Source organism: Anguilla anguilla, chromosome 1, assembly GCF_013347855.1.
Source record: "Anguilla anguilla isolate fAngAng1 chromosome 1, fAngAng1.pri, whole genome shotgun sequence".
Taxonomy (NCBI): Eukaryota; Metazoa; Chordata; class Actinopteri; order Anguilliformes; family Anguillidae; genus Anguilla; species Anguilla anguilla.
The window spans coordinates 70,269,650-70,296,149 of NC_049201.1; the positions used below are offsets into that span (position 1 = coordinate 70,269,650).

The 26,500-nt window shown below is 40.8% G+C and overlaps 3 protein-coding genes and 1 long non-coding RNA gene across 4 annotated transcripts in view; 3 read left to right on the forward strand and 1 right to left on the reverse strand.

Moving 5' to 3' along the window:
- Nucleotides 1-1,263: 1,263 nt before the first annotated feature.
- LOC118210724 (meiotic recombination protein REC8 homolog) lies at nt 1,264-5,225 on the reverse strand. Its single transcript, XM_035387125.1, has 8 exons — nt 5,093-5,225; nt 3,905-4,019; nt 3,647-3,719; nt 3,224-3,291; nt 3,003-3,090; nt 2,297-2,372; nt 1,766-1,994; nt 1,264-1,584 (listed from the first exon to the last, which is right to left on the reverse strand). The coding sequence occupies exons 2-8, from the start codon at nt 3,986-3,988 to the stop codon at nt 1,441-1,443; spliced, it is 762 nt and encodes a 253-aa protein (XP_035243016.1). The 5' UTR covers nt 3,989-4,019; nt 5,093-5,225; the 3' UTR covers nt 1,264-1,440.
- Nucleotides 5,226-7,646: 2,421 nt separating this feature from the next.
- The window catches only part of LOC118220799, an 84,854-nt gene continuing 66,000 nt past the window's right edge, over nt 7,647-26,500 (forward strand). The window contains exon 1 of the mRNA XM_035405068.1: nt 7,647-7,937. Coding sequence (XP_035260959.1) covers nt 7,898-7,937 — 40 coding nt within the window. The 5' untranslated portion in view covers nt 7,647-7,897. The remainder of the gene's footprint in view (nt 7,938-26,500) is intronic.
- LOC118220880 lies at nt 10,273-11,888 on the forward strand. Its single transcript, XR_004764026.1, has 3 exons — nt 10,273-10,542; nt 11,249-11,406; nt 11,603-11,888. It is a non-coding gene; the product is annotated as an uncharacterized LOC118220880 (long non-coding RNA).
- On the forward strand, nt 15,081-20,292 carry LOC118220751. The gene is made up of 7 exons (XM_035404938.1): nt 15,081-15,162; nt 15,286-15,600; nt 17,609-17,897; nt 18,654-18,868; nt 19,279-19,380; nt 19,515-19,561; nt 19,667-20,292. The coding sequence occupies exons 1-7, from the start codon at nt 15,120-15,122 to the stop codon at nt 19,829-19,831; spliced, it is 1,176 nt and encodes a 391-aa protein (XP_035260829.1). The 5' UTR covers nt 15,081-15,119; the 3' UTR covers nt 19,832-20,292.

The window sequence follows — 26,500 nt, forward strand, 5'->3', positions numbered from 1 at the left end:
ACATGAATACCTAAAAACAGGGTTCATACACTTTTTCACCAATGATTTTCAATGACTTTTCCATGACTTCTCCACAACCTTTAACTGAATTTCCATGACCAAAACAAATGACTTTATCTCAGCGGGACAATTAAAAATTATTTATTGCAACACTAAGTAAAATTAGGCCTGCATCTGAAACATATGGTGCCTCTAAAACAAATAAACACCAGACACACTTAGATAGATTCTCTCATATTTTAATTCAAATAGTTTAACATTTTTGTCAATGTCTCAAACAGGGCTCGAAATTGCCACCATTTTGGTCGCATATGCTCCCGAAATTTAATCTGTGCGACCTCGAAATATAATTGGGAGCATTTGTGCGAGTGAAAATAATTGTTCTGGTGCGAGCTTTTTTTTTTCTTTTTCCAGTCGAACGTCTCTTTCTCTGTACATTCGCTAATACGCTCAGCATGTCCCTTGTGAGCTGACGGTGACCCTTCTAACCAATCGTGAGCTTGACATTCTTACCTTTAATGCTGATTTTAAATTGGTTAATATTAGCCTTCAATCACTCCCTTTCGTTGCACTCCACTGTCACGCGACACAAGGAGCTAACGCGTTAACTAATGTTACCTGAAGACAAAAGTTTATGTTCAATGTATTAGCGTTATCGAAAGCTGAAAAGCTGAAGCGAACGATTACGGCATTTTTTTTTACGGCGATTGATTTAATTAGCGGTATTAATGTGACCAGAAGCGCTTTGTCGTTTGAATGCACAACACGCAATTCCTTGAAGAGTCGACACATTTTAGGCGTGACAGTTTAACTGTTACTTGTAAACCGTACTGTTATATTGTCGTTTTTTATCAAGAAACAATCTATTGCATATATTGTTTGTGCTCCTTATATTTTTGGTGGGTGCTAACTTTTTGAAGTTGCGAGCACCAATGCTACGAAGTAAAAAAGTTAATTTCCCTGGCATATTGTCGGCACAGTAGCGCTTACGTTTACTAACTGCTACATTAGCAGAAGCGTGCCTGTAAACAGACTGAGCCAGACCGAATTAACTTCTCACACCACCAAAATACCGCGAAGGTTACGTGCCAATTTACGTTTTATTACTATACATACTATTTGTATGATTGGATTCATTAGTAATTATATTTGATGCAACTTTAGCTGTGTTTCCATTACTTTTCCAAAACTTTTCAAAAAATATTATTTTCCATAACTTTTCCAGGGCCTGCATTTTAAATTTCAATGACTTTTCCAGGTTTGTCATGACCGTACGAACCCTGGTACCAGGGCCTGGGTCTGAGTGTGTCAGTGTGGTACCAGGGCCTGGGTCTGAGTATGTCAGTGTGGTACCAGGGCCTGGGTCTGAGAGGGTCAATGTGGTACCAGGGCCTGGGTCTGAGTGTGTCAGTGTGGTACCAGGGCCAGGGTCTGAGAGGGTCAGTGTGGTACCAGGGCCTGGGTCTCAGTCAGTGGATCCTGTATCGCCTCCTGCAGCTCCTCTGAGGGAATCTGAGTCTGCTCGTCGATGAAGAGCAGCTGCCGTCGCCGCCGCGGTTTCTTTGGTGGAGCTGCGGGCTCTGGCTGCGGAGAGAGAGGAAAGGGTTAAACCCTGCAGTGCAGAGAGGAGCCCAGGGGAACTCCAGTCCGGTCACTGAGGCACAGCAGTACGGCACTGACACACTGTTTATCCTTCCCTCTGCTCCCGGTCACTCAGAAACGACACAGCACTGTGCGCGCGTCACTCTTCCCCTACACCACTCACCTCCAGACCAGGACTGTCCCTCCCTCTCTCCTTCCGCCTCCGTCTCTCCTCCGTCTCCCCCTCCCTCTCTCCCTCAGGGGACGAGGGCAGTGGAATGACAGACACCGGGGTGGTCTCCAGTGGGGGCAGGGGCAGGGGCGGGGTCGAGGGCGGGGCCGGCGCAGGTGTCTCCGCCTCCCTCTCCGGCAGCAAGGTGAGATCCTCGGCAGTCACCGCGGTGACCCCCAGCCTGCCGGGAAGAACGCGGCAAGACAGCACGCAATGTGCAGAAGCGGCGTGTGGAAATCACCATCAACATGATGACAAAACGCCTCCAATCCTCACACACCTGTCTCTGCAGAGCGTGTTTGGGGCCCAATCCCTACAGAATGACCGTGAGCCCAATTAACGCTTCTCTAGCAACCAGTAAACTTCTATCTGTTGCACCTATCAAGTCTTTTTCATTATACTGTTACACTATGTATGTCAGCCAGCTGTCCCCTTCTCAAACGGTTTCTCTCTGCTCTGTCCGTCTCATTCAGTGTGACTCACTGCAACGCGGAGACTGCCGCCTGCTGCTGTTCCCTCGATATCTCTGCCTCCCTCACTTCCTCTCTCTCCTCCACTTCTGAAAGACAGACAGAATTTAGCCTCCGCTGTGATGCTCATTACAGGGCCTGAGACTAGCATGGCAGTGCTGTGAGTTCAGTGGATTAGGGTTTGCCTGCAGCAGGGCTGTCCCACATAGAGCAGGCTAAAGTCTCCCAGCGCTCCCTCTCTGTGACACCCCCCCCTCCCCTTTGACTAGGGGTGTAAACCTCAGGCTTCACAACAAGATACGAGTTAGACTCTTGAGCCAACGGTTCGATATTCAGCAATATCACAAATTCTGCTACGACGTGATCCAAGATGATCTAATAACGATCACTATATATGACCCGGCTAATATAATCCTGTTACCACGCACACATGCAACCACAATGAGGCTGAGAATGCAAATGCTTACTGACGCTGCGTTAACAGAAGGAAAAATGGCACTAGAGTGCGTGACGATGAGGCTGAGTCGGAAACGTAAAGAATGACGTTGGCAGTGTCGCTAGGGAGCAAACTGCCCTACGATTATGGACATATAAATGAATATTTTCCTGGGATTCATAACAATACGGACAGACTTTTGTACGTTGCGGATCGTTGCCCTTTGACCCGGAACTTCAGTCCAGATCAACGCATTACCGCTACCTTTAAGGCCTTAACGCACCTTCAGGAAACTGGTCCTGCTGCTCCATCAGCATGTCAATTATGTCCATATGCCTGGGCGTGACCTCTGGCAGGTCCGCCCCTTCAAACTGGAGACCGGACGGAGAGATGAAAGAGGAGTGGCGCACAAAAAAACGTAATTAAACAATAAGAACATTAAGCATGAGACATGACACAGCACATTTAAGATTACCAGTGATGTCGTTTGTGTGATTTCAGTACCTCTGCTGCAGGAGTAACAACGAGCTCCCTGTCTACCAGAGTGATAGACTCAGGGGATGCAGTGATGCCTTTGAATACAGAAAGAGTATGGCAACTTAAAGAGCAAGCACAGCACCTCTCCCCTCAAACACACACACACACACACACACACACACACAGACACATACACACACACATACACACACACACACATACACAAAGGCATTTCTTATTTAATAGAGGAAATGATGGTGACAATATGGTGATATTCTGAGATTTTTAGTGTAAAATCGAAAGGGCTAAGTAAATAAGACATTATCATTATTGTTATTATTACTATTATTAGAATTGTTGTTATTATTATTATTATTATTATTAGGTTTAACTTATGCCTCCAAAAAATAGCACATGACATCGCTCTTATTCTGGCTTGTGATCACTCACTGTCCCTCTGTGGTGTTCCAAGTCTTTCCACTAGGGGGCGCTGGGGGGATGTTTCTTCAGGGACCTGCCACTGCTATCAATTGCACACAAATAACAACCTCAGCCATCACAGCATCAAACTGGTGTGCACCTTACTTTATAACAGTAGTTTTCCTTGCATGTCTGTGTGTGCGCGTGCATGCTTGTGTGTGCACACGCATGTGCGTGCATGTATTTCCAGAGCCTTTACTTGTTTAGACTTTCTCTGAGTGACGCTACCTGCATGATCGTACTGGGGCTGGGCATCGCGTACTCCATCACTCCAAAGAAGGGGTCCTGGGCCCTCTCACATTCCTCCAACATGGACAGACCATCAGGAACAGTTAGGGCCGGCCTACAGGACAACAAATAAAAGTACGATCGGTGTCCCATCCACGGCTATCAGTTGTGGAAGTGCTGGAAAATGATGACAGGAGGACAAAAGCTGTATTAGTACAAAATACATAAATGCACTCACTGCTCAAATCAAATCACATTTTATTTATATGCATTTTACAGGGAATTTGTCACGAATGTCCTTCACGGTACCCCAGCTTAATCACCCATAAAGCGAGCCAACAGCAACAGTGACAAGGAAAAGCCCCCTGGGTGGCAGGAGACTGCCCATCGTGGACAGAGAGCAGGGCGAAAGTGTCCCATGACGGTGGCCACTTGCAAACCTGGGCACTTCCAGCATCTACCATCTTTCCAAGCAGGGGTGGTACCAGGGATTTGGGGCCCCATGTAAAGATCTCACATTGGCCCCACCACCCCAGGCAGCCCCATCCCTGCACAATCACAGCACAATTATTTTAAGGGCCCCTGTCCGTCTGGGCCCTTGGACTCTAACCTCCTCACCCCCACATGGTGCCCCTGTTTGGAAGCATTTATTGCACTACCGTATTCAGTCTGCCTTAATCTTTAATGAAGACCCTAACCCTCGCTCAGCAGCTGGGAGACACCAGAAACCTGTGAAGTGCGTTCGAAGGCAGTCGTGCCATGAAGTTACATTTCATCACAGGCATTTAGCAGATGCTCTTATCCAGAGCGACCTACAGCAAGTGCATTAGTTCAAGGTGCAGAGGTGCAAAAGAAACACACTAGAGTGAAGTAAAGATCGTAGTGCCAGAAGTGACCACCTAGATCAGGACTCCAACCCTGTCGGGTAACCTGTTCAGCGAACAAACAAACAATCCAAAACTAATGCTGGGCAAACTACAAAACAGGTAGAAGTCTAATCTAGCTACACTACCGGCAAAAAACAGATACTTAGCCTGCTCTAGGAGATCTTCTGCGGGTCCTGCACAGCTGAGTCCAATTGCTCAAGGGTACAATGGCAGTGTCCTACCCAGGAATCAAACCTGCAACCTTGCGGTTACCAGTTCCTTACCCATTATACTACACTACCGTGAAGTGCGCGGCTCTCACCTGTCGGGCTCCACCAGGTCAATTTTGAGCGTCTTGGCGGAGCGCAGCAGTCTGTCTATGGTGTGCTGGATCTCCTCTGGAACCAGAGCCAAGCAGTCAGAGCACAGCGCTGGTAGCACTTAGCCACCTGATCTCCTCAGAGAATCACACAAGTGACTTGAAAGAATTGAGGAAATATTGGGTAGCATTGCTTTGAAATACATCTTATGTCATTTCGGCGAGGCAAGATAGCCTATATTGTTTGTAGTACCGTAACTTGGCGTGATTTTGATATCAATACTTTTGAGTAACTTGGCATTTTTGTACGTTGAAAACGTGTTTTTTATGAGATGGAGACTTACTGCATGGTCCTGGGCACTGTCGGTCTGATCTTTGCTGTAATTGATGATAAGATAGCCGATTAGTCTGCATGTGTTGCGATGTGGTTGTGACGCGGTTTGAAAACAGATAGGCTGATCTCCACCCATGAAACCATTTCTGTAGTCCTGCTGAAAATTCCAGCTAAAACCCGCTTGGATTTAAAGATGGTTTAGAATGGTTTAAACCTTCTAAACACTTCTACCTGGCCATAGCTGGTCTCTAGTTGGACAAAGCTGGTTAAAGCTGGTTAAAGTATATCATTTTAAATATAACATTTCAATTTTATATTTTCGTAGGCCTATAAAATACAAATCTTGTATCTGTATTTAAATATATGTAGGCTAAATACATGTCATAAATATGCAGAAGTAGTCTATTTTGAATATTTATATTTTTGCTAGCCTATACATTTGAAATGTAAATATATGATGTAAAAATAGATAGGTAATAGCCTAATAGAGTTTAGAATATGTTTTCCTGTGTTAAGATATTTGTACTTCCCATATATTTCCCTATATCATTTTTCCGTATGGGAAAACCACTTTGACTCGTTTCGGCTGGTTTAAGATGGAACTTTCCGAAGGGAGTGTAGCATAGGCTATAGCTAACTACATAAAAAATTTTCCGTTCGATTTTTTTAACTGCCGTCTCCGTCTCATTCAGCTCGAACGGTCGACCAATTGAAAAGGTGTCTCAACGGTGTGGCAGATTCCCTCTCTCTCATTCTCTTATCTTTCATCCATCTTCGCGTATCTTTTCGCCGCCCTTGTGTTCACCTGCTTCGCTGCCTCCAGAAATATTTTTATGCCCGGAAACGATTCTTTTGGCCGCACCACAGTCTTTTACTGGATCTTTATTTTGCTATAATCATCAAAATTAGTTGATGTTGGTTAACTAATGCTGACAGCATGAAACCATTGTGGTTACAACCCTTCCATTTTCTCTCCCCTTTCTCCAAATGCTGATTTGTTAAACAATAGTGGTTCCTCTATCCCAGGATATCAAATAAAAAATGTGTTTATTCAGCTCTCATTGGTTCTGACATGAGAACAAAGGAGTGCAGCTGTTACATGGATCCAGATACATGAGTACAGAGGTTATTCATTTTATTTAGACGATAATGTGTGAGTGTCCACTAAAATGTGTGAGTGAGCAGTGTTCTTTTACTTATGCTGACAATGCTGACCGTGTACTTCTATTTATAATTACGCTGACACTATGTGTGATTATGTACTAATACTATGTGATGAATAACAGAATAACAGAAGAATATGTCATGGAAATGACCAGAAATGTCCAACTAATTACCAGAAATGTCCAACAGTATCACACACAGCAATTGAGACGCTCTAAGAATTACAGGGCAATATGTGTACAGATAACTCATACCATCAACAAACAACAAAAAACTGCGAAAATACGCACAGATAAGAATACAATAGCCTGTGGTATGAGGACATAGCGAGAAACATGAAAGCGCTTCTGCCAGTAATTTACTGGTCTTTTTTTTTTTTTTTTTTTTTTTGTTACATGAAGTGCTTCAGTTCAGTTCTCTGCTGCTTACGCCGTTTGAGTTTCCAGTTACAGCAGAAAGAGCCTTTCGTTTCTTTCCACTCAACTGTCTGCAGACCTACCGCACTGGGGGTGTCTCGCGCACTGTCCCCTTCTAAACTGTTCACGCCGATCAGTGCAAAAGACCCCAGAGAATTCATATTTTCGACTAGCCCGTAGCGGCATTTTGTGATGTCTATTTTATGACGGAATGATTTGATTTGATTTGATTTGCACTCTGCAGTAGGTATTTTTCCCGGTGCATATTTGCATTTCCCTTTGTATAGCTTGTTGCATACTTGTTGCAATTTTTTCACATGCAGTCACATTAAGTATCATTGAGTATTGCTGTCAACCAGATCTCCTGACTAAAACACTACAACTCATAAATATAAGTTAATATCAAATATTATATATTTTAAAATGTATAATTTGTATTAAAGAGTTGTATACATACTGGGACATCTTGAGAGCAAATCAGCAAGATATTGGCACTGAGTAGATGAAGAGTTGCCCTATATACCTTCAGGTGTCAGGATGGGTGGCTTTTGTAGCAGGCAACCTATGCCTTTGAAATTAGTTTCCATCTAAGTTAGTTTCCACTGCAGAAATGTGCATGCAGGGGGTCAGAATGTGTGTATGCGTGTGTGTGAGTGTGTGTGTGTGTGTGTGTGTGAGAGAGAGAGAGAGAGAGAGAGGGAGAGAAACTGACAGACGGAGAGAGAGCAAGATTTATCATTTGCAAAATGGGAAACTGTGCAGTTGTTTTTGACTTTTGGTTTGGCAAGGTTTTTCGCTTGCACATCATTACAGAAATGACAGAATAGATGACATGGCATCCTTTTATTCACAGTAGCAATATACTTAGTTAACGTGCACAATAATTTCTTCACTATGGTTTCTTTATTTCTTCTGATTATCTTCATCGAGTACAGTGAGTATTTGCAAATTATTATTATTATTATTATTATTATTATTATTATTATTATTATTATTATTGTTGTTGTTGTTGTTGTTGTTATTTCCACGTGTCTGTATTGTATTTTGTTTTTGTTTAACTCTGTTTTCTGTTCCTCAGAAACTGCTGAAGGCTTGGTTAACCCTGCTCCTATCGTATTCGGTGATATCGGGCAAAATGTGACCATCCACAGCCGTATCAAAGAAATATCGAGCTATTACACGTATATTAGCTGGTACCGTCTGAGACCGAGTGGAAAGGTAGAGCACCTCGCTTACTTCAGCTCATTCACCGCGAAGTTCGGCCCTTACAGCGGACAGCTTCCCAGAGGCTCTGATACTGCATACCTAAACTTCTCGAGCGCCACAATCGCCGACTCCGGACGCTACTTCTCCGTGGCGGGCACTATTCTCATCTTAACACCTGGCTCCTACTCAGTTTTAGCTATAACAGGTAAGATATGGACATGTATTGTTCGGATTATTATTTGAGGGATGATCTCTACATTGTTTTTGTAGAGAGGAAAAACCGTGAGCAACATTAAGGATTACATTAATTGTCGACTGATTGGCCCATCTTATAACAGCTACACATTAAAATGTCCAGTGTTAAATCCAACTCTTAACAGTGTTACTACAACTCTTAACAGATACCATTTGGTCCCACTCTGGAATGTGTGACCAACAGTTATTTGTTAAGAAATGAATTAGCATTGGCATTTTACCGTGTATCTGTGTCGGAATAGAAAAAGCATGAACATTAGAAACAAACAACACGCCAGTCATTCAGGATTGTTGATAGATTTCGCAGCGGAAAGGGTAGCCTACATCAGCCGTACGAAGTCTCTGCAATCATTGCGACGAGGGCACGTTGATGTTGAACCTATCAAAACTCACTGTAACTAGGCTATAGATGTAGTTTTCATCTTGTATCTGCGTAAATTCTAATTCCAACATTTAATCTTTTTTTACTGAGTGGCCTATATGAGCAGTGGGCTCTGTATAACGAATGTCCCGTTCGTGAACATTTGCCCAGGCCATTGCCTTGTAATGGACAAAAATATGAATGTTAACCACATCAGTAGCCTGTAGCCAGGCAAAATATTCAGCCATTGATTTGATAAGATCGGAAAAATGTTAAGCACGTCAACAGTAGCCTGTAGCCAGTCTAAATATTCAGCCATTGATTTGATAAGATCGGAAAAAATCTTACACTAGAATTTGAAATGACATGACAGCGGTGAAAAGAAAATGAAAATCTTCAAAAAACCAAAGAGGACGGCGCCATTTCAAGAGGTACGCTATTATTTTACGGTCCAAAAGGGTCCAAAAATGTATGACGACTTTCGACTTCAAAATAAGTCTGATTGATTATGTGGCATGGTTAGCCTAAGTAAATAAATAAATACCATATCCTGTAACAGGTAAAGGAAATGACAGAAAATAGCTTTGTACAGGCAATCAGCTCCGATCATTCTTTTATTGAATTCCATTCACTCTCGTTGTCCTTAGTATTCTCAGCTATTGAAGACTTTCAGTGCTTCAGTGACTGAGCCGTTGTTGAGGGCTGGATCGATTGTCTTGTTTAATTATCGAGAACTCAAAATTCCACAGCACCACTGACAAAGAAAATACCTCCTATCTTGAAATTCAGACTGGGTTTCGCGGTATATTTTAATTTTAGCCGTTCTAAAAACCAGGCTGTTAATACATGATGTATCTAGGCAGTTTAAGCAACTTTTCAGAAAAGCCATTCTTCCATGGCCCCAGCTGCAAAAAATATTCGCTCATAATTTGCGAATGATTTTTTTTTTTTCTGAGCCTATGTAAAACTAAATAAATTGGCAAACCTAGCTTGGATAATACTATTATTTGGTTTGCAACTTTATGCCTAGATTATTTAGTGGCAACCTCAGGACTGTGGAAAGCAGAAGTGTCAATTCATCCATACCTAAACATTTTCTATAAGATACTATAAGATAAGATAATGAAAATGGCTATGGAAGTAAAAAAATAAATTAATTAATAAAAAATACAAAATAAAATAATTAAATTAAAAGAAACTGTAAAGAACATGCTTCTCAACGGTAAAAATTGATGTCCTGTAGCTATTAATCTAACTCTGGGACACGAGTAAAGCTACCAGTTTACCAAATGCGTAATACCAAAGTCATAAGACTGTCCACCAATCGATGTCACGTTATAATGTATTTAACCAGGTAGCTAGGTCAGTTGAGAACAATTTTAATTTCCCATTGTGGTTTCATGAGACCCATTCTACTATATATCTCGTCTCTCTTTCTCTTCAGATTCCAAGAGCCTCCCTGTAATGCGCGTGTTCCTCAATCGCACAGGGGCCGTTGTTTGTGAATTGAAAGGCGGGGATCCAACCTGGAGTGATCCACAGTGGGAAATAGATGATGCCAAAGACAAGCTGATGTTGCAGGCTGAAACTTTTGTAGATGAGCACGGCGCATTCATACGGTCCTCCATCCTCTCTTTGAAAGACGGGATCCGTGCTTTGAACTGTGTATGTACGCACATCACTGGAGTCATTATTCGAACTCGGGTCATGCAAGATAGTAAGAAAATGTTTTTTTATCTCCCTCTTTTTTCCCTTTATCTTATCAGGTCCTGTCTGCCATTCCTTTATCATCTTTGTCTAGTTATTATTCTAACCAAATTTTCAATGTAATAATTGCAGGTAGCTTCATAGTGTATTATGAATTCACGCAGTGGCCTATTTCACGTTCCCACCAACCCATGATTTCAATCTAGTTAAGAGTGTCTCGCAGTTCATTATTCAGCAAAAAAAAAAAAAAAAAAAAAATGCCCAAAATGCTATTTAAATTTTAGAATCAAGCATGGGGAGAATCAGCTGTAATGAGGTGCTACTAATTTAAATTTGAATGGTTGATAATTTTGCAAAACAAAATTGGAACTGGAATGTATCAAAGCTTTCATAACTAAGGCGGTGACAGTGGCAGACAAATTTATTAAGAATATATATAATTATTGTCACTTGCAATACAATCTGTAATTGTAGCCTACAGTCCCATTTACTTGCATGCACATTACAATGGTAAAAATGTGGACTTTTAGAAAGTAAAGCAATAAGACAATTGAGTCATGTATAATACATACACAGTCTACAATATAATATCTTAGGTTAAGGCTTAGAGACCTATACTCATCGAAGATACAATAACCTGAGATTGTTATCTGTCCTGGATCTATAACACTCATTCTCAGAGTCTGTGTAATTATAAGTTGCTTTGTCATATTGAGATGCTTTTTCAGTGCAAGGATCAGTGCCAGCTTCAGGCAAGGATCAGTGCCAGCTGCTGCGGTACCTATTTCCCCTGGCTGTGGTGCTGCTGCTGGTGACTGTGACAGCCAGTGGGCTGTGGGCCTGGAGACGGAGGAAGTAGAGCCCTATAGCACAGGTCAGATATTCAATACAACTGTCTCCTGAAACATATCAAGTATAATGCTGGAGTGAAGAATGCGCTTTCAGTAACTTAACTCTTTGGTAACTCTTTTTTTCATAATATCGCATGGAAAATTTATTCCACAACTCTTAGTATTTCCATTAAAAAAAACATTTCTCCCCATCCCTCTCTCTTTCTCTCTCTCTCTCAGGGAATGGACAGCACATACGGGATCTGATCGGGATTTGTAACTCAGGGGTTGTAGGTTTCATTCCCCAATGAGACTCTACCACTGTACTTTGGCACAATGTGCCTGCACTGTTTCAGTACACATCCAGCTGTAAAAATGGATTGAGTGTTCAAAGAAAGTAATTTGTTCTGACAAGAGCATCTGTTGAATGTCTAAAATCCAATAGGACTTGAAGGAGCATTTCTTTATTTTCTTTACTTTGTAGATGTCACAGCAGTATTTGCAGATTAAAAACATTTTTGGCCCATTTGCGGCTCTCTACACTTGTGCTTGCTTAGAGGATGATGCTGCGCAGTTTCGTTACTTTGAGTGATTTGATTTGAGTAGTTTTATCAGGCCTTAATTTAAGTTAAAGGTTTATGTTGTATAATTGTATTGTAAATTGTGTTTTTTATTGTGACAAACTTATTGCAATTGAATGAAATAAAAAAATCTTGACAAGAGCAAATGACAATGTTTAATCAAACTTTTTTCAAACTGTTTCTTTTTTCTATTTCTCAGAAATACTGTGGTCATCACTGTGGTGCCATGTCAGACCATGGAAACATTTGTAATTATAGCCTTGCAGCAAGAAAGAGCTATGTACACAGGCAACAACACTATCAGGCAGTCATGCAAGGGAAGTGGTCCACCACCTTTGCAAAATAGCTCAACCCACAGGTGATGCATTGCAATGTGACTGTACAATTTCAGTAAGCTTCTTCATCAAGGCCTATAATGTCATTTTTTAGATGAGCTTAGACTGGCCTATATTAAATTCAGGTTGCAATACAAAGTTAAATATCTTTTGCTTTTAGATTAACATTTATAAAACAGAGTTCTCAGTGGAGCGTCCTGTCATTTGAAAGGACATCAGGACTGGCAGGAGTGTGCTGGTCATGTACAATGCAGGTACACAAATGCATTATGTAAAAAGTTGTTAGCTCATTTTGTATGAGCACCATAAGGAAACTGTGTATCTCAAGAAATAACAACAAAAAACAGGGCACACGAGCGACTTCCAGCTGAGGCAAATTTGAGGAGAAACCAATCCCATTTTTGTTGACAAAATGTATATTTTTTAGTAAAATTTGACAACGATACATTGACCATGCTGGAATGTGTAGCTGTGCACAAACTTAATTTAAAAGGCTGGTGGCATAATTGCAGACATAATCTCCATGATCATCACAATGTGATTGTTTCATGCCACAAACTTTGATTATGAACCCAAAACGTACAATGGCTATTGGTTGCCTTTTGACCAGGGTACAATTTTGGTATGTCCTAAAAGGACACAAGAGAAGAGTTGGTCTGGGTTTGCGTAGTATATCATGAGGAATAAGGCTTTTCATAAATTCAGTAATAAAATACACAATAATAATAATAATAATAATAATAATAATAATAATAATAATGTGATGGCTGCCTTGCTCCACTTGCCTGGTTTTGTCAGGTTCTCTTGAGTTCCTGAACAGGAAGCTGGTGGGCGAGGTTGGGAAGAGTTCAATTGAGGCACACCTGTGCTGACTGCCCTATTTAACTCCCTTTCAGCCATTCTGGGGCTGGCTTGTCTGTTTGCTTTCCCTCTCTCCCAGTATATTGGTACACTTGTCACATCATACAACATTTGTCATGATACTTTTCACTAATCCCTGCACACAAGCATACGCAACGAATAGCCAATACACTTCCACACCTCATGTTTTTATGATTTATCATGATTTATCACTACCTTAAAAATGTCTTTCGTTGGCTGACCGTACAGCAGCTAAAAGAATGCTTGCACAGAGGTAGAAGCCACCACTATGTCCTAGGGCCTCATTTATAAAAATGTTCTTAGATTTATACTTGAACTTAGTCTTAAGATAATTTCCGACGGTGTGCTTACGTTCGATTCATAAAAGATACTGAGCATAAACAACCTTGCTTACGCAGGTTCTAAGAAGCCCATTTGTAACTTACTTACCAGTGATCTATAAATCTCAAATGAACTTAAAATTGACGGCACCTGAACGTGCCTTACAATCAGCAATTTCCCCTTATATAATGCTAGCACAAATAAGGGTTTAGTCAGGAATAACCATGGACCAAAAGAGAAAAGCAAACTTTTTGGAAGACGCGATCACGACTATGGTATAGGAGATTGAAGACAGGCAGCACGTATTATTTGGTGGACTAAATAGTGGGTTGACAAACAAAGCCAAACAGGTAGCTTGGGAGTATGTCGCCGCTGCAGTGAATGAGGTGGGGCAGCAAGACAGAACTGAAAAAGAAACCCTAACCCTAACCTTAAACTGCAAGGGGGGAATAAATAGCCATACATAACCAGCAGGAAAATAACTTACGTCAAGTCTAGACTTTGCGTAGACATAAGATCATTTCCACGTCAAAGTAAGGTTTTATTTCTACTTGGATTTCCGCGTAAGTCATACTTAAGATCAAAATTGATCGTAAGTCTGTTTTATAAATGAGACCCCAGGTCTCATTGGGTGAATAGCTTCCTTGATATTATTTATATGGAAACATAAATAGCTCAGATACATAGAGCTTGTCATAAGAAATTTGATGTGTGGTACTCAGCAGCTGTTAGTGTTAATTAGTACCCATTGTGATTTGTCCTGGCCAAATCCCAGATCTGGCTCTCGCAAACTTGCCACTAAAAATCATCCCCAGACTTAATTGGCTAAATAAATGTTCTCTCCCTCTCTACCTTCGCTAATGTGTGGTGAGCGTTCTGGCGCAAATTGGCTGCCGTGCTTCACCCAGGTGGGTGCTACACATTGGTGGTGGGTGAGGTGAGTTCCCCTTCACTGTAAAGCACTTTGAGCATTTGGAAAAGTGCTATATAAATGTAATTATTATTATTATTATTATTATTATTATTATTAATAATAATGTTGATGAAAGAAAAAAAAATGCAAAGCTAAAACAGTAAATCTACAATTTTTTTTATTTGATAACACATTGCGTTATTAGCATAATGATAAATTGAGACCGTGAGAAAATTACTCAGTGTTTTACATTAGAGCCGTTTTTGTTTTCTTTTGTTTTTTTTTTTTTTGTTTTTTTTCATGCAAGCCCGCATGCATGGAGTTGTGCTTGTCCTTAAAGGCCAAAGAAGTAGATAACAAGTGGTTTCAGCGTGGTTAGAATTTTGGTGGGCTTTTGTTTCTTAAAAGCAGTCGGCAGATTAAAAAACCACGCAGCCTCGCTGTTGTTTGTGCGCAAACAGTTAACGTCTGAGATGGTTGAGACACAGCCTTGGACGGCCTGCTTCTCTTTCAAACAGTTTAATTGCGGTTATTTTTGCGGGTTTTTTCAGTTTCGAGCGTTCGAAATGGCAGAGAAACGGTTGTGTGTGTGGCGAAAGTGTGTTCCATTCTGAACGGAAACTCGCCCTTTGGCTTTTGGCGTGAGCACGCATATCTGTAAGCAGTCCGTCTTATCTGGCAGACGAACCCGGACTGACACACTTCCACCACCTGGTTCTGCGGACATGCCACAGGTTCTCCATTTCATACTCTTCGCTCTGTCCTGCAGTGAGTACTAAATTAGCCTATATATATTTCAAATGTATAAAAATATAAATACATAAATATAATCTGGGTATTTTGGCACTTGTCAGAGATTCTGTTTTAATTCGACCTCTTTGTTTATTGCAGCGGGTTCCGTCTCTTGCTCGATCGTGTTCGCCAGAGCGGGTGAGGATGTCACACTCAGTTGCCAGTGTTCCAAGGGCGGTGGCTGTTACGACCAGCTTGTCCGCTGGGTTCGAATGAATTCGGAAGAGGTGCAAATTATCGATACTAAATGCGAGAAATCGCCGTGCCGATTCACCAGCAAAAGAACAGACGATATCTGGGTTGCCCTTACGATTTTACAGGTGGAATCAGGGGATTCTGGGCGGTATTACTGTGGAGAGTACCTCAGTAGCTACCTCGAGTTTACCGATAATGGGACCGTTTTAACGGTCGGAGGTGAGTAAAAACCACGTCCCCAAGTAGTTTTGACCCGAAAAAATTATATTTTGGTCTAAATTGTGGGGAAATGTCAGAATAGGATCCTTACAAGGAATCTATGTAAAAACACATAAATTGCTGACCAAACACACTTCGCACATGCAGCCTAAAACAGTGGCTGACAAGGCTTGTAGTCCACCTTAGTGGTTTTCAGCCTTAGTCCTGGAGGCACAAAACCATCGTGCTGTTTATTCATTGCTTGGCGAAGAGGTTGAATTTGATCAAAACTTTATTGGATTGGAGTTGCATTGTTTTAAGGAATTGGTGGGCTCAGCCTAAAATTTTAAAGGCATCATAGTAGGCTATAAGGTCTATTAATCAGCCGAGGGGTAGAGAAGCAGACTGACTTGCATATGTGATGCAAATATTGAACGTCTTGCCATATGTATGCGTCTCCCAAAACTATGGAATGCTGAGAGAAGGATTCTCAACATCCAGGGTTTCCAGACAAGTTTGGTTGTACTGAGAGACATTATGTCACTTGCAGTCGCGATTAGATCAAAGACCCCCCAAGTGTACCGATTGTGGTGTCACGGGGATCCACACAGGGTACTCAAGCATGAATAACTATTAAAAAAAACACCAAGATTGTGTCCAATAGGCCACACTACGGCAGCGGCTCAGATTTAATTTTTCAGGTGTGGCCAACCATGTGTTCATTTATTAGTGTTAAGGCACTGGGCAGCAAACGAGTTTTAATGGGCGAAGAATACTAGGCTGAAAAAATCTTCTCCGATAAATCAAAAGTAGGTTACAACTGTAAAAACTGTTTATGGTTGGTAGAAACTTCAAACAAACGTGCAATTTGTTGCGAATGGGATCCGACTAATCAAACAAAACGGAGACCACAACGAATGTTTGTAAAGAAAAAACGTTTATTGAAATTGGAATAAATGCACGTGTGTGGATGCATGTAGGCTATGAGTGTGTGTGCGTATGTCTGGATATGTGTGCGAGTGAGATGTGTAATTAAAAAATAAAAAAAAGTTGGAACAAAACACAATGTTGCCACTTTCCGGATCCTGGATCCTGAGTTCATTAAGCCACAGACAACCCAGAATGCTTGACGTTATTGTTAATAAAATAAATCTATCCAGGCCCACTTGCCCATTATTTTAGCTGAAATAAAAAGATTTCAGAGACTTCAGACAAAAGAGGGATGATTGTTGGAACATGTTTGGCCAGAGCTTCAGTGATACGGACGGCCGAACTTACGGATGTTTCATAAGGAATCGTGGCTAAGGTGATGGCATGCATGTCGGAAAGATGTCTTCAGCTAGAGGCATCTGTGGTTTAACTGTAATGCCCGTAAATTGGTTCAAGATGCAAGGAAATCAGACAAGCAATTCTGAATCATTTCACTACAAATTTGAACTTGAGAGCATGAGCTCGCAGTTTCATCGAGAACAGCGAGGAGAAGTACAACACAGAGAGGGATGCTATGTTTGGTGTTTCCTATATATTTGGAGTTGCCCGTTCAACAAATATGTAATTTTAGGAATATATCTGCAGCTATACTAAACTGTAGCTAATTGGTTTGTTTTGTAATCTGTTGTTGAAATTGCATCTATTTATGGCACAATAGGGCAGAAAAGGGCTCTTCTAGTAGCAGAATGTTTTCATTAATAATTAATTAAAAAAGCAAACATTTGGGCAACAAATTCAACCTGAAGATGCAATGTGACCTGTACCTGTAATTCAGAAGGATTGTTGCTATGGTATCCTTTCACTGATCCTGAGACAAATTAAACTGAGCTGAGAATTCAGATGTGACTGTGGGGAGCATTTATTTAATCCTGATGGCACATTGTTCTGAAATAATTTTAAATATTTTCAGCTTAATTGTATTCTGTTCATCCATTTCACTATGTATTAGTAGACACTGAAATTAAACAAAAACCTGTAAAGATGAAGGAGAATTATTTAACATTTATTTGCCCTAATCTGTTGTATTGTTCTTGAGCAGATGTCTGGACAAACAGCAGTGAATTGCATTTGCTGAATGAATGGACAGGTGAGGGTGGAAGCCCAGAGCTGGATTGGAGTGAAGCTCAAACGTCAAACAGTAGTCAAGAGTTTATGTCTAAATGGAGGTATGAGACTAAAGCGAGTGACTTCCTGGATGTACGGCACACTGAGTTGCGCTGTGTAGCGACCAGACTCAGTGCCCCCTGGGTAAATATCTACTGGCGGTCGACCCGCGAATCATGGGAAAAAACTGGCCAGACCTCGTCTTTGTCAGCCACCGAGAGAGGGTAAGTGGGGTTCAGGGAAATTTTTGCATTCAAATGGACTATTCTTATTTTGCATAAAAATATGCATTTGAGGCCTTCTGAGTCAGTCAGTTGGTGAAGGCATAAACATAGCTATCGTAAGTCTGAACCTGTCATTACCTAACTATAACCTGCAGTCCGCAGTGCAGGGCAGAATTGGCCTCATCCTACCAGGGGTTGGGTGTGCTAAGTCATCTTGAGTTAACCTTGCATGAACTCCACCCATTAACAAGGTGCCCAGTGCAGTTACTATCAGTGAGAGACGCATCTGTCCTCTGACTGGTGCTTGTTCTCTTGTAGTAATGTGTGGCCTGCACGCTGTAAAATAGTCCCTGACTCTACAGAGCTGCTTACTGTTTATAGATAAACATTAGCCCTCCTTTACCTCTTCCTTACAAAAAAAAATGTAAGGAAGAGGGTGAGCATGGGTATGACAGGCTTAAATATGCAATATGTCTCTAAATTAATAATATTTACGAAGTCCATGAAAATAATTCTAATCTTTTTGAACCCAATTTTTTCCCCCCGTTGGAGAAGCACATAATCGTCTAGAATGTGATTGTATGGTGTAGCATTAAGATTTGCCCTCACTGGAACTAAAGGGCCGAGCCAAAACCATGAAAAACAGGCCCAGACCAAGGGGTGTCCAGACACTTTTGGTCATATAGTGTGCATAAGGAAAGAAAGATGTACAAGTAGTCTATGCTTCTCTCTGACTTCCTGCTTTATTGTTTACAGGTACAGGGTAGAGAGCCAGTTGCGAATTGGACTAAAAGTGAAGTCTGACTGGGAGGATGAGGATGAAGATGAGTATGAGTACGAGCACGAGTACGGGTACCCAGATAAGATGGTGGAAATGGATGAAGAATTGTGGTGTGAGGTCCAGGTTGGGGTGAATGTCTCTGTTCAGAGCCCAAAGTTTTCATTCCGTCAACGAACCCATACTGACTCTGGTTAGTACGAGTACACACTTTGTCTATCTGTCTTTCTGTCTGTCGGTCTGTCTGTCTATCTAAATGACATCCTATTATTAATAGTCATCATTTGAATAAACAATTAAGGACATTAACAGGCTGTGCTTATACATCTTATTTTTTAAAAAGCTAAACATCTGCATGTAGGTAGACGTAGGCAACCAGCATGAGAACATGGCACACTACAATCTAACCACAAGACAGCCACCTGCTGTCTATGGATGTTATTGCACTTGAAACGTACTTCATAATTCCATGGCAATGAATTTATGAATGAATGTATGAATGTGTCCAATATGTCATTGTAAATTTAATATAATAGCCTTGATTGTCAGTATGTTTGTGTATAGCTACTATAATAGTCCAATATGGTTCTATGTGATTTTCAGAATGGTGCAATGGAGTCCTATCTGGTGAAATAGCCTTTTGTGTGCTCTGTGTGTGCCTTCTCACCCTGCTCATCTATCACTGTCTCTGCCACCAGCACAAAGGTATGCTGTTCATGCTCCCCTAACACTGAAGAAGAAAATGTGTGAATGACATGCCAGTAAACACTACATACAGTGACTGAAAGAAATTATAGAGGTATGAGAAATTAGAGGTGTGTTACTCCCCTGTGTTTCAGGTTCAGAACCATCAGCGACAGAAGCGTCACCAACACTGAACTCTTGCGTAAGCATTTCACATGTACTGTCACATGAACAGCATCTTCCCATAACAGAATAAAGTATTTCATTTAGCTAAAGTTACAAATCACATCCATGCATGTCTTTGCAGAGAGATGTGTCCTCGTACATCACCTATGCTCATCTGGATATCAAGAAACAACTCAAGACAGAGAGACGACAAAGACAGAAGAGCAGACAGAAGAACAGTCAGGAAGACAGACTGGTGGACAGCGAAGTGAGATACAAATGTGAAGAAAGAGTACTGCATGGGTGAAAGACTGAGAACTGCTTGTGTGGAGATGGAAAGAGAGGCAAACAAAGACAGGCAGTCAATTAGGTTTGAAAATCCTGTGTTTCTGTCTCTCATTGTAAACTTGCAGGGTTTGTCATTTCTACCCAACCTTCTCATTTTGGGGAAACATTAACAGAAATATTTGCCTCCGTAAGAACAGTGCTTCCTAAATGTTTATTACATCACATTTCGTTTGAAGATCTTTTTTTCTGCAGCAAGACAAAATAACACAATTTATGCGCTACTTGTCACAATGTTTCATAATTTTTCTGTTGATTGATGAGAAATGTGCAGACTGTGCTGGATTTATCTTAAGTGAATTGTTTGGGCAATTACTTTGTTGCCTTAGCTCATGTTTTATATGATGAATTATTCAGTCATTAATTATTAAAAATGTTCCATTTTTTCTCAGCTCAAAATAAATTCCTGTGATGCTAACTGTGCATCTTGTTTCTGCTATCTGGAGAGTAAAAGATGCTGATATTGTATCTGTGTTACCAGCAGATATAAAAGGTTTATGTTCACGCTGTAAGTACAAAAGATTTGCTTCAGCTATTGTAAAGAGGAGATCACTTGTTCATACTGAAACTCCAGTATTGTCTTGTCCTGTTCAAAAGTTCATTTCATCACCAAACTCATTCTTCAAGTTAATCCTTTTTTTGAAGTAACCCAGCTGTTGCTAACTGCAGCATGGAGGCACATTGGTTAGCACTGCTGCCTCACAGGAAGGGGGTTCAGCCCAGATCCCCTATGCATGGAGTTGGCCTGTTCTCCCTGTGCTCCTGTGGGTTTCCTCTGGGTACACAGGTTTCCTTCCCCAGTCAAACGGCATATAGCCCTTGGCCAACACATGAAAATTTAGCCTCCCTGGCTAAGTCACGTTTGCAGAAATGTTATTAATAGGCATTGACCTTGTCAAATAAACAAATAAATTAGCTTTAATTGTCAGTAATTTAATTATGTTTTTATTCTATTAAATTTTATTTTTATGCTGAGTCTGAAAGCTTTCTAAAGTTTGCAAGTTTGCGCTGCTGTGGCCATTGCCAGGACTTTTCGTACACCTTAACCACCTTGCTAGAAAGAAAGAGGAGGAGATAAAAGAAAATACAGTGTGCCGTGAAAAATGTGGTTCAGGAAGCAAACTATTCTTGAGGACAGACTGAGAAGGAGGAGGAAATCGCCAGACCTCAAAACATTTGTAAATGTAACTCAGTCTCAAGGATTTTCAATTTGCATGTGAAAATCAAGAAATACGAAGGACACGAAAGGACATTCTAAAAGGCCTAATGTGAAAACCGCTTATGGCGGACAAAAAAAAAAAATTGATATTGATGGAAAAAAATGAATGTGTTCCCATGTGTTGGACACTGGACACCATAGGCCTTAGTAATGGTGAAAAAAAGTATATCTGTTCAGTTTTTAAAAATTAATTTAGTGAACAACTGCAAAAAAGAGGGCTTAATGAGATCATTTTAAACAGAAAAACTGAAAAAGTCATGAGACTTCACTATATTCAGAGAGGAATGTGCAAGATAAATCAGGAAGTTTTTTTTAACCATCAAAGTTGTAATTTAGGTGAAAACTAAGGCTTAATGTAGTTTAATGACATAACATCATAGTAAAGACATGTATGTTTTATTCAGGCAGCAGGGGTATGTACGGAGCGAAAGTTCCAACTCAAAATAAACTTGTGGCCAAAAAAGCTTAACGGCCTAATACTGGTGTTGACCAATCTCAAAAAAGCTCTCATAGAAATGTAACCTGGGGCTGAGAATGTCTAATTGCCACACCCAAATTTGGAACAGCAACTGTCTGCAACCACAGCCATATTGATGTGGGAACCTCACTGCCTGGGTCTGCCCCTTTTGCACACAGAGCTCTACGTTAGGAAACGGACGTAGCCACCTGCTTCTCTTGCCAAAGTCAGAAAATGAAAGCCAGGTACAAGAAGCTCTAAAAGCTGTTGAAAGGTTCTCATCACCCATGTGAAAAAATGGTATGGCAAAATATACCTGAACTATATTATTTTATACTTGAAGTATTATTAAAGTTTATATAAAGTGTGCTGAGAGTACTATTTTCCACATGGGGATCTGATTGTGAACATGAGAAAATATGCTCGGAAATGCTCACCTGGCTCGACAATACCTGACTTCCCTGTAAGGGACACGGTTACCTACCTGGGGACAGGGATTAATAAAACCAGCAAGGGTATGAGGGATATGAATTTGAATCATATTGCTGATGCAATTAGGAGTACATTTAATTCATAGTTAGCGAGAGATCTCTTTCTGCATTCTAGGACTCTGTTACAAATGGAGGAAATCTTGCAAGAGTGTCATATGTTTTTTCATCACTAGAGGCCCCCAAAACTATGTGTCATATGTCAACTACTTTCGATAGATTGCAATTTCATCTGGATAAATAAACCCATAGTATAAAAAAAGAAGCAATCAACAATGAATCAAGGACAGAATGTGTTAGATTATAGTTTTTAAATCAAGTAATTAATATTAGTAGGACGGAGTGTAGCACAGTGGGTAAGGAACTGGGCTTGTAACTGAAAGGTTGCAGGGGTTTCCCGGGTAGGACACTGCTGTTGTACCCTTGAGCAAGGTACTTAACCGAAATGGATACTATGTAAAATGCTATGTAAAAAGTTGTGTAAGTCTCTCTGGATAAGAGCGTCTGCTAAATGCCTGTAATGTAAAGTTGGATAGAAAGATACATGGTTAACCCTATAATCTCTGGGATATACTTCCCAATTTAGTTTTTCAAAGATTAGATGGTTTTAATGTCCTTCTTTGATGTTCTTTCACTCTGGGCAAGCTTCCTGTTAAACTGGCCCTAATGTGTTGGTCACTTACAGTTACATGCAAAGACATTGGGAGAGTGATACAATTTTTTTTTTTTTTGGATCTGTACTCCAGAGCATTGGATTTGAAATACAGCAATGAATAGGAGATTAAATTATTGACTATCATCTTTAATTTGACGATATTTAATGAGATAAGATAAAATAAGATAAGATAGACTGTATTAATCCCCAGGTGGGGAAATTTGGGTGTTACAGCAGCAGATAATTTACATCCATATCTAATGATCCATGAAGGAATTACAGACCTTTTTATATATAGTTCTACCATTTTAGGAGAGCAAACATGACTGGGCAAATCAACACAATATGAAATAGTCTTCATATTTAGTACTTTGTGGCAAGTTCTTTGCATTTGATGACTGCCTGAAATCCGCAACCCACAGACATCACTAGATGCTGGATATCTTCCCTGGTGATGCTCTGCCAGGCCTGTGCTGCAGCCATCTTCAGTTCCTATTTATTTCTGGTGTGCTTTGCCTTCAGTCTTTTCTTCAGTAAGTGAAACACGTGTCTAACTGGATTCACCATTGGTATTTGACTTGACCAGTCAAGAACATTACACCTTTTGGCACTGAAAAGCTCCTTGGTTGCTTTAGTAGTATAGAGACACACACAAAGTATGGTCACATTTCCTGCTTGACATTATATTTCTGAGATTTTTATGTGTATGTGCCTGTATTTTAAAATACATCAAAGCTTTTCAGTTGTAACTCCTGCTCTCACCGCATGGGGGAGCTGTGGTTAAACAGGAGCTGTAGATTATTCATGGGGCTGTGTGAGGCTTCTTCTCTTGACAGAGAACATCCTACACAATGGAACACCACAAAAGTCTACTGTCTGCATTGTTTCCCGTTTTAAACAGGCATAATTAACCGTTCGCTGGTATAACATGCCTGGGACTTAACAGTATGTTTGGGGCCATTGTCCTGCTGCAAGGTGACGGCCAATCAAGTTTTGAGGCATTTGGCCTTATCTGAGCAGATAAGATGTTTCTGTACACTTTAGAATCCATCCTGCCACTGCCATCAGCAGCCACATCATTAATGAGGACAACTAGGGGCGACATAGCTCAGGAGGTAAGACCGATTGTCTGGCAGTCGGAGGGTTGCCGGTTCAAACCCCGCCCTGGGCATGTCGAAGTGTTCTTGAGCAAGACACCTAACCCCTAACCCCTAACTGCTCTGGTGAATGAGAGGCATCAATTGTAAAGCGCTTTGGATAAAAGCGCTATATAAATGCAGTCCATTTACCATTTACAACTAAGCCAGTTCCAGTGGCAGCCATACACTATGGCCATCTTGTTGAACAGATGAGGGGGGTGTGATGGAGTAGGGATTTTGGGAGACCAACCGCGACTGAACAGGGGGTTCTTTAGGCTAAATTTCCTTTAGCCTACTTAACCAAATAATTAGTTGGCAGAAAGCGTAATCAGCTTGCTATATTTGGTAGTCCAGTAGCCTATGCTGAAACAGTTCGCAACTTCGGCTACCAAGCCATTTGACTAGCTGACCCTAACCGGCAAATATTCAATCTGTCAAACGTGTTTGACGGCTTGTCAGTCGTGTACATTCCGTAAATGTCTACCTGGGCCATGCTTCACGCATGTGACAAAGCTACTATAATCCCGATTTTGGGATAAACACTGCAACATTTTCAGTTTCACGAAGCGAGTTAAGAGTCTTAAGGTCTATTTGCTGAGTAACATACAACACACGATGAAATCACACACACACAATTTAACAAAATTAACCATCTTTGTAAGACTGGCATTTAGAAAGGAACATGTTTTTAGCATTTAAGAGGCCGACAAGAGTATTTTAAGACAGTGGTTCTCAGAATCGGTCCTGGGGGCTCCTTGCGTAGGCCTATATTGGCTTTTCTCCATTGGTTTTGATGATTTACAAGAAGAAAAAAATAGCCTAATAATAATTAGAAATTCAATGTACATTATTTTTGTCTTCATGCACCAGGTGGAAAACTTGCTGTACAAAGTGCGTTGTCATATTTACACGCTTGCAGATCAGTTATTAAAATACTTGGTAGATTTGTTAATCACCGCTGACAGTGTTAATTTTTATTCGGTAGAAAGTGACTTGCGAACGGTCAGCTAGCGTCACCCAGCAAGTGAACACCACAAACGTAGCCTAGTAGCCTAGCTAGTAGCAGTTACTGACTGTGGCGAAAACCTACGACGATACGAACTTGCTCGGTTAACAGCAGGTCTACCAGACAGTTATGAAAATTAGCCTAGTCAAATCACCAGCAGCCTACACATCTCTGATTGATTGACCATCAGTGTAGTCGATGTTCTTCCCCTGTGGTTCATATTGCTAATGCGTGAGCTAACAACGGATAGCCTACCTAGCTCACTGGCAAGCTGATATGCTAGCTAAGCATATTCGTTTTGCTGAGAAACATAAATTGAAGATAACTGAACATAATTGTATTATTGTCATACATATAACGTGATTACATGACACAGTACAGTCACGGATGGAAATTAAACTCCGTAAACATTTGATAATATATTTTAAAACATAACGGCAGACAGTCAGCTAGCCTCAAGTTCGTTCTGCAATCGTTCGTTCAGGTTGATGGGCTTTTCCGCACCGGACTGTCAATCACATGGTAACACAAGACCGCTTAACTCTATGGTTTTGGCTCCAAATCGACAACATGGCCGCGCCCGCCATTGAGCTTCAAAACGTGTTTTAGAGACCCACGGAGAGTCAATGGGTGACGTCACAGTAGCTTTGTCCATATTTTTTACAGTCTCTGGTTTAAATAGAACGCCAACAGTTGCAAATTGTAAAAAGAAATTTGCACGTGTATAATTCAATCAACTCAATGGCCGTAATAACTGAAGAAAAGGCGCATAAAAAACCAATGGCCGTAATAACTGAAGAAAAGGCGCAGAGGGGAAAATAAATGGTGGTATCAGCCAAAACCATGACAAGGGGTGCTTTTGATCATGAGCAGTCCCTTCCTTTCTGCACACTTTCATCTTTCTTTCACCTTGGTACATGTTCATACTCATCTCGTTTGCCTCATCTGTCCATAAGACTTTATTCCAGGACTCTACGGTTTGTAATGTACTTTTAGAAAAATCTAACCCCGGCTATTCTGTTTTTGAGGTTTACTGCTGGTTTACATTTTTTGGTGAACCATCTGAGGTTATGCTGGTGTAGTCTTCTCTTTATAATAGCCGTTGACACATCTATACCAACATCCTGTGGAGTTTCCTTGACCCGTTCAACAGTTGAAGACAGTTCAACAGTTTTTTTTTTCCACAATGAAAAAAGTCTGGTCCAAATATAGCAACGGGCCCATCCTATCCTTCTCTACATTCAGAAATCAATGCTATTAGCATGATGTAATAACGTAACATTTATTAGAGATATGCATAATAGGAAGCTTGTTCATGCAGTCATATACCAGGGGGCCTCTACTTACAATGTCACCTGGAATCAGTCACAGACTTTTCGAGCCTTTGGTTGTCTAATACCACAGCAGACTAGACTAAAATATATACAGTATTGTTTTTACTTCTTCTGGAAATGACTAATAAGGGGAAAAAAATAATATAATTTTAGGTTTAGTTCAGTTGGTTCATAGTATGCCAGTACACTCTAGGATCTATAGGCCACAGTGTGAATACAGACAGTATTGTTAGTAGAAACATGTAGCATAAGACTGAGCTTTTTAATCAGAGTCATTAAATAAATCAAGTCATTCCTGTAAACTTAAGAGTGAACGTTTTAGAAAATAGGCTG

Bases quoted from the DNA above. Each gene is read 5' to 3' on its own strand.
- LOC118210724 (XM_035387125.1), bottom strand. From the start codon at position 3,988: ATGTTGGAGGAATGTGAGAGGGCCCAGGACCCCTTCTTTGGAGTGATG. The intron at 3,091-3,223 runs GTACTGAAATCA...TCCGGTCTCCAG, and splicing joins TTGTTACTCCTGCAGCAGAG to TTTGAAGGGGCGGACCTGCC. The intron at 2,373-3,002 runs GTGCGTTAAGGC...TCTGTCTTTCAG, and splicing joins GCAGGACCAGTTTCCTGAAG to AAGTGGAGGAGAGAGAGGAA.
- LOC118220751 (XM_035404938.1), top strand. From the start codon at position 15,120: ATGCCACAGGTTCTCCATTTCATACTCTTCGCTCTGTCCTGCA. The intron at 18,869-19,278 runs GTTAGTACGAGT...TGTGATTTTCAG, and splicing joins ACGAACCCATACTGACTCTG to AATGGTGCAATGGAGTCCTA. The intron at 19,381-19,514 runs GTATGCTGTTCA...CCTGTGTTTCAG, and splicing joins TCTCTGCCACCAGCACAAAG to GTTCAGAACCATCAGCGACA.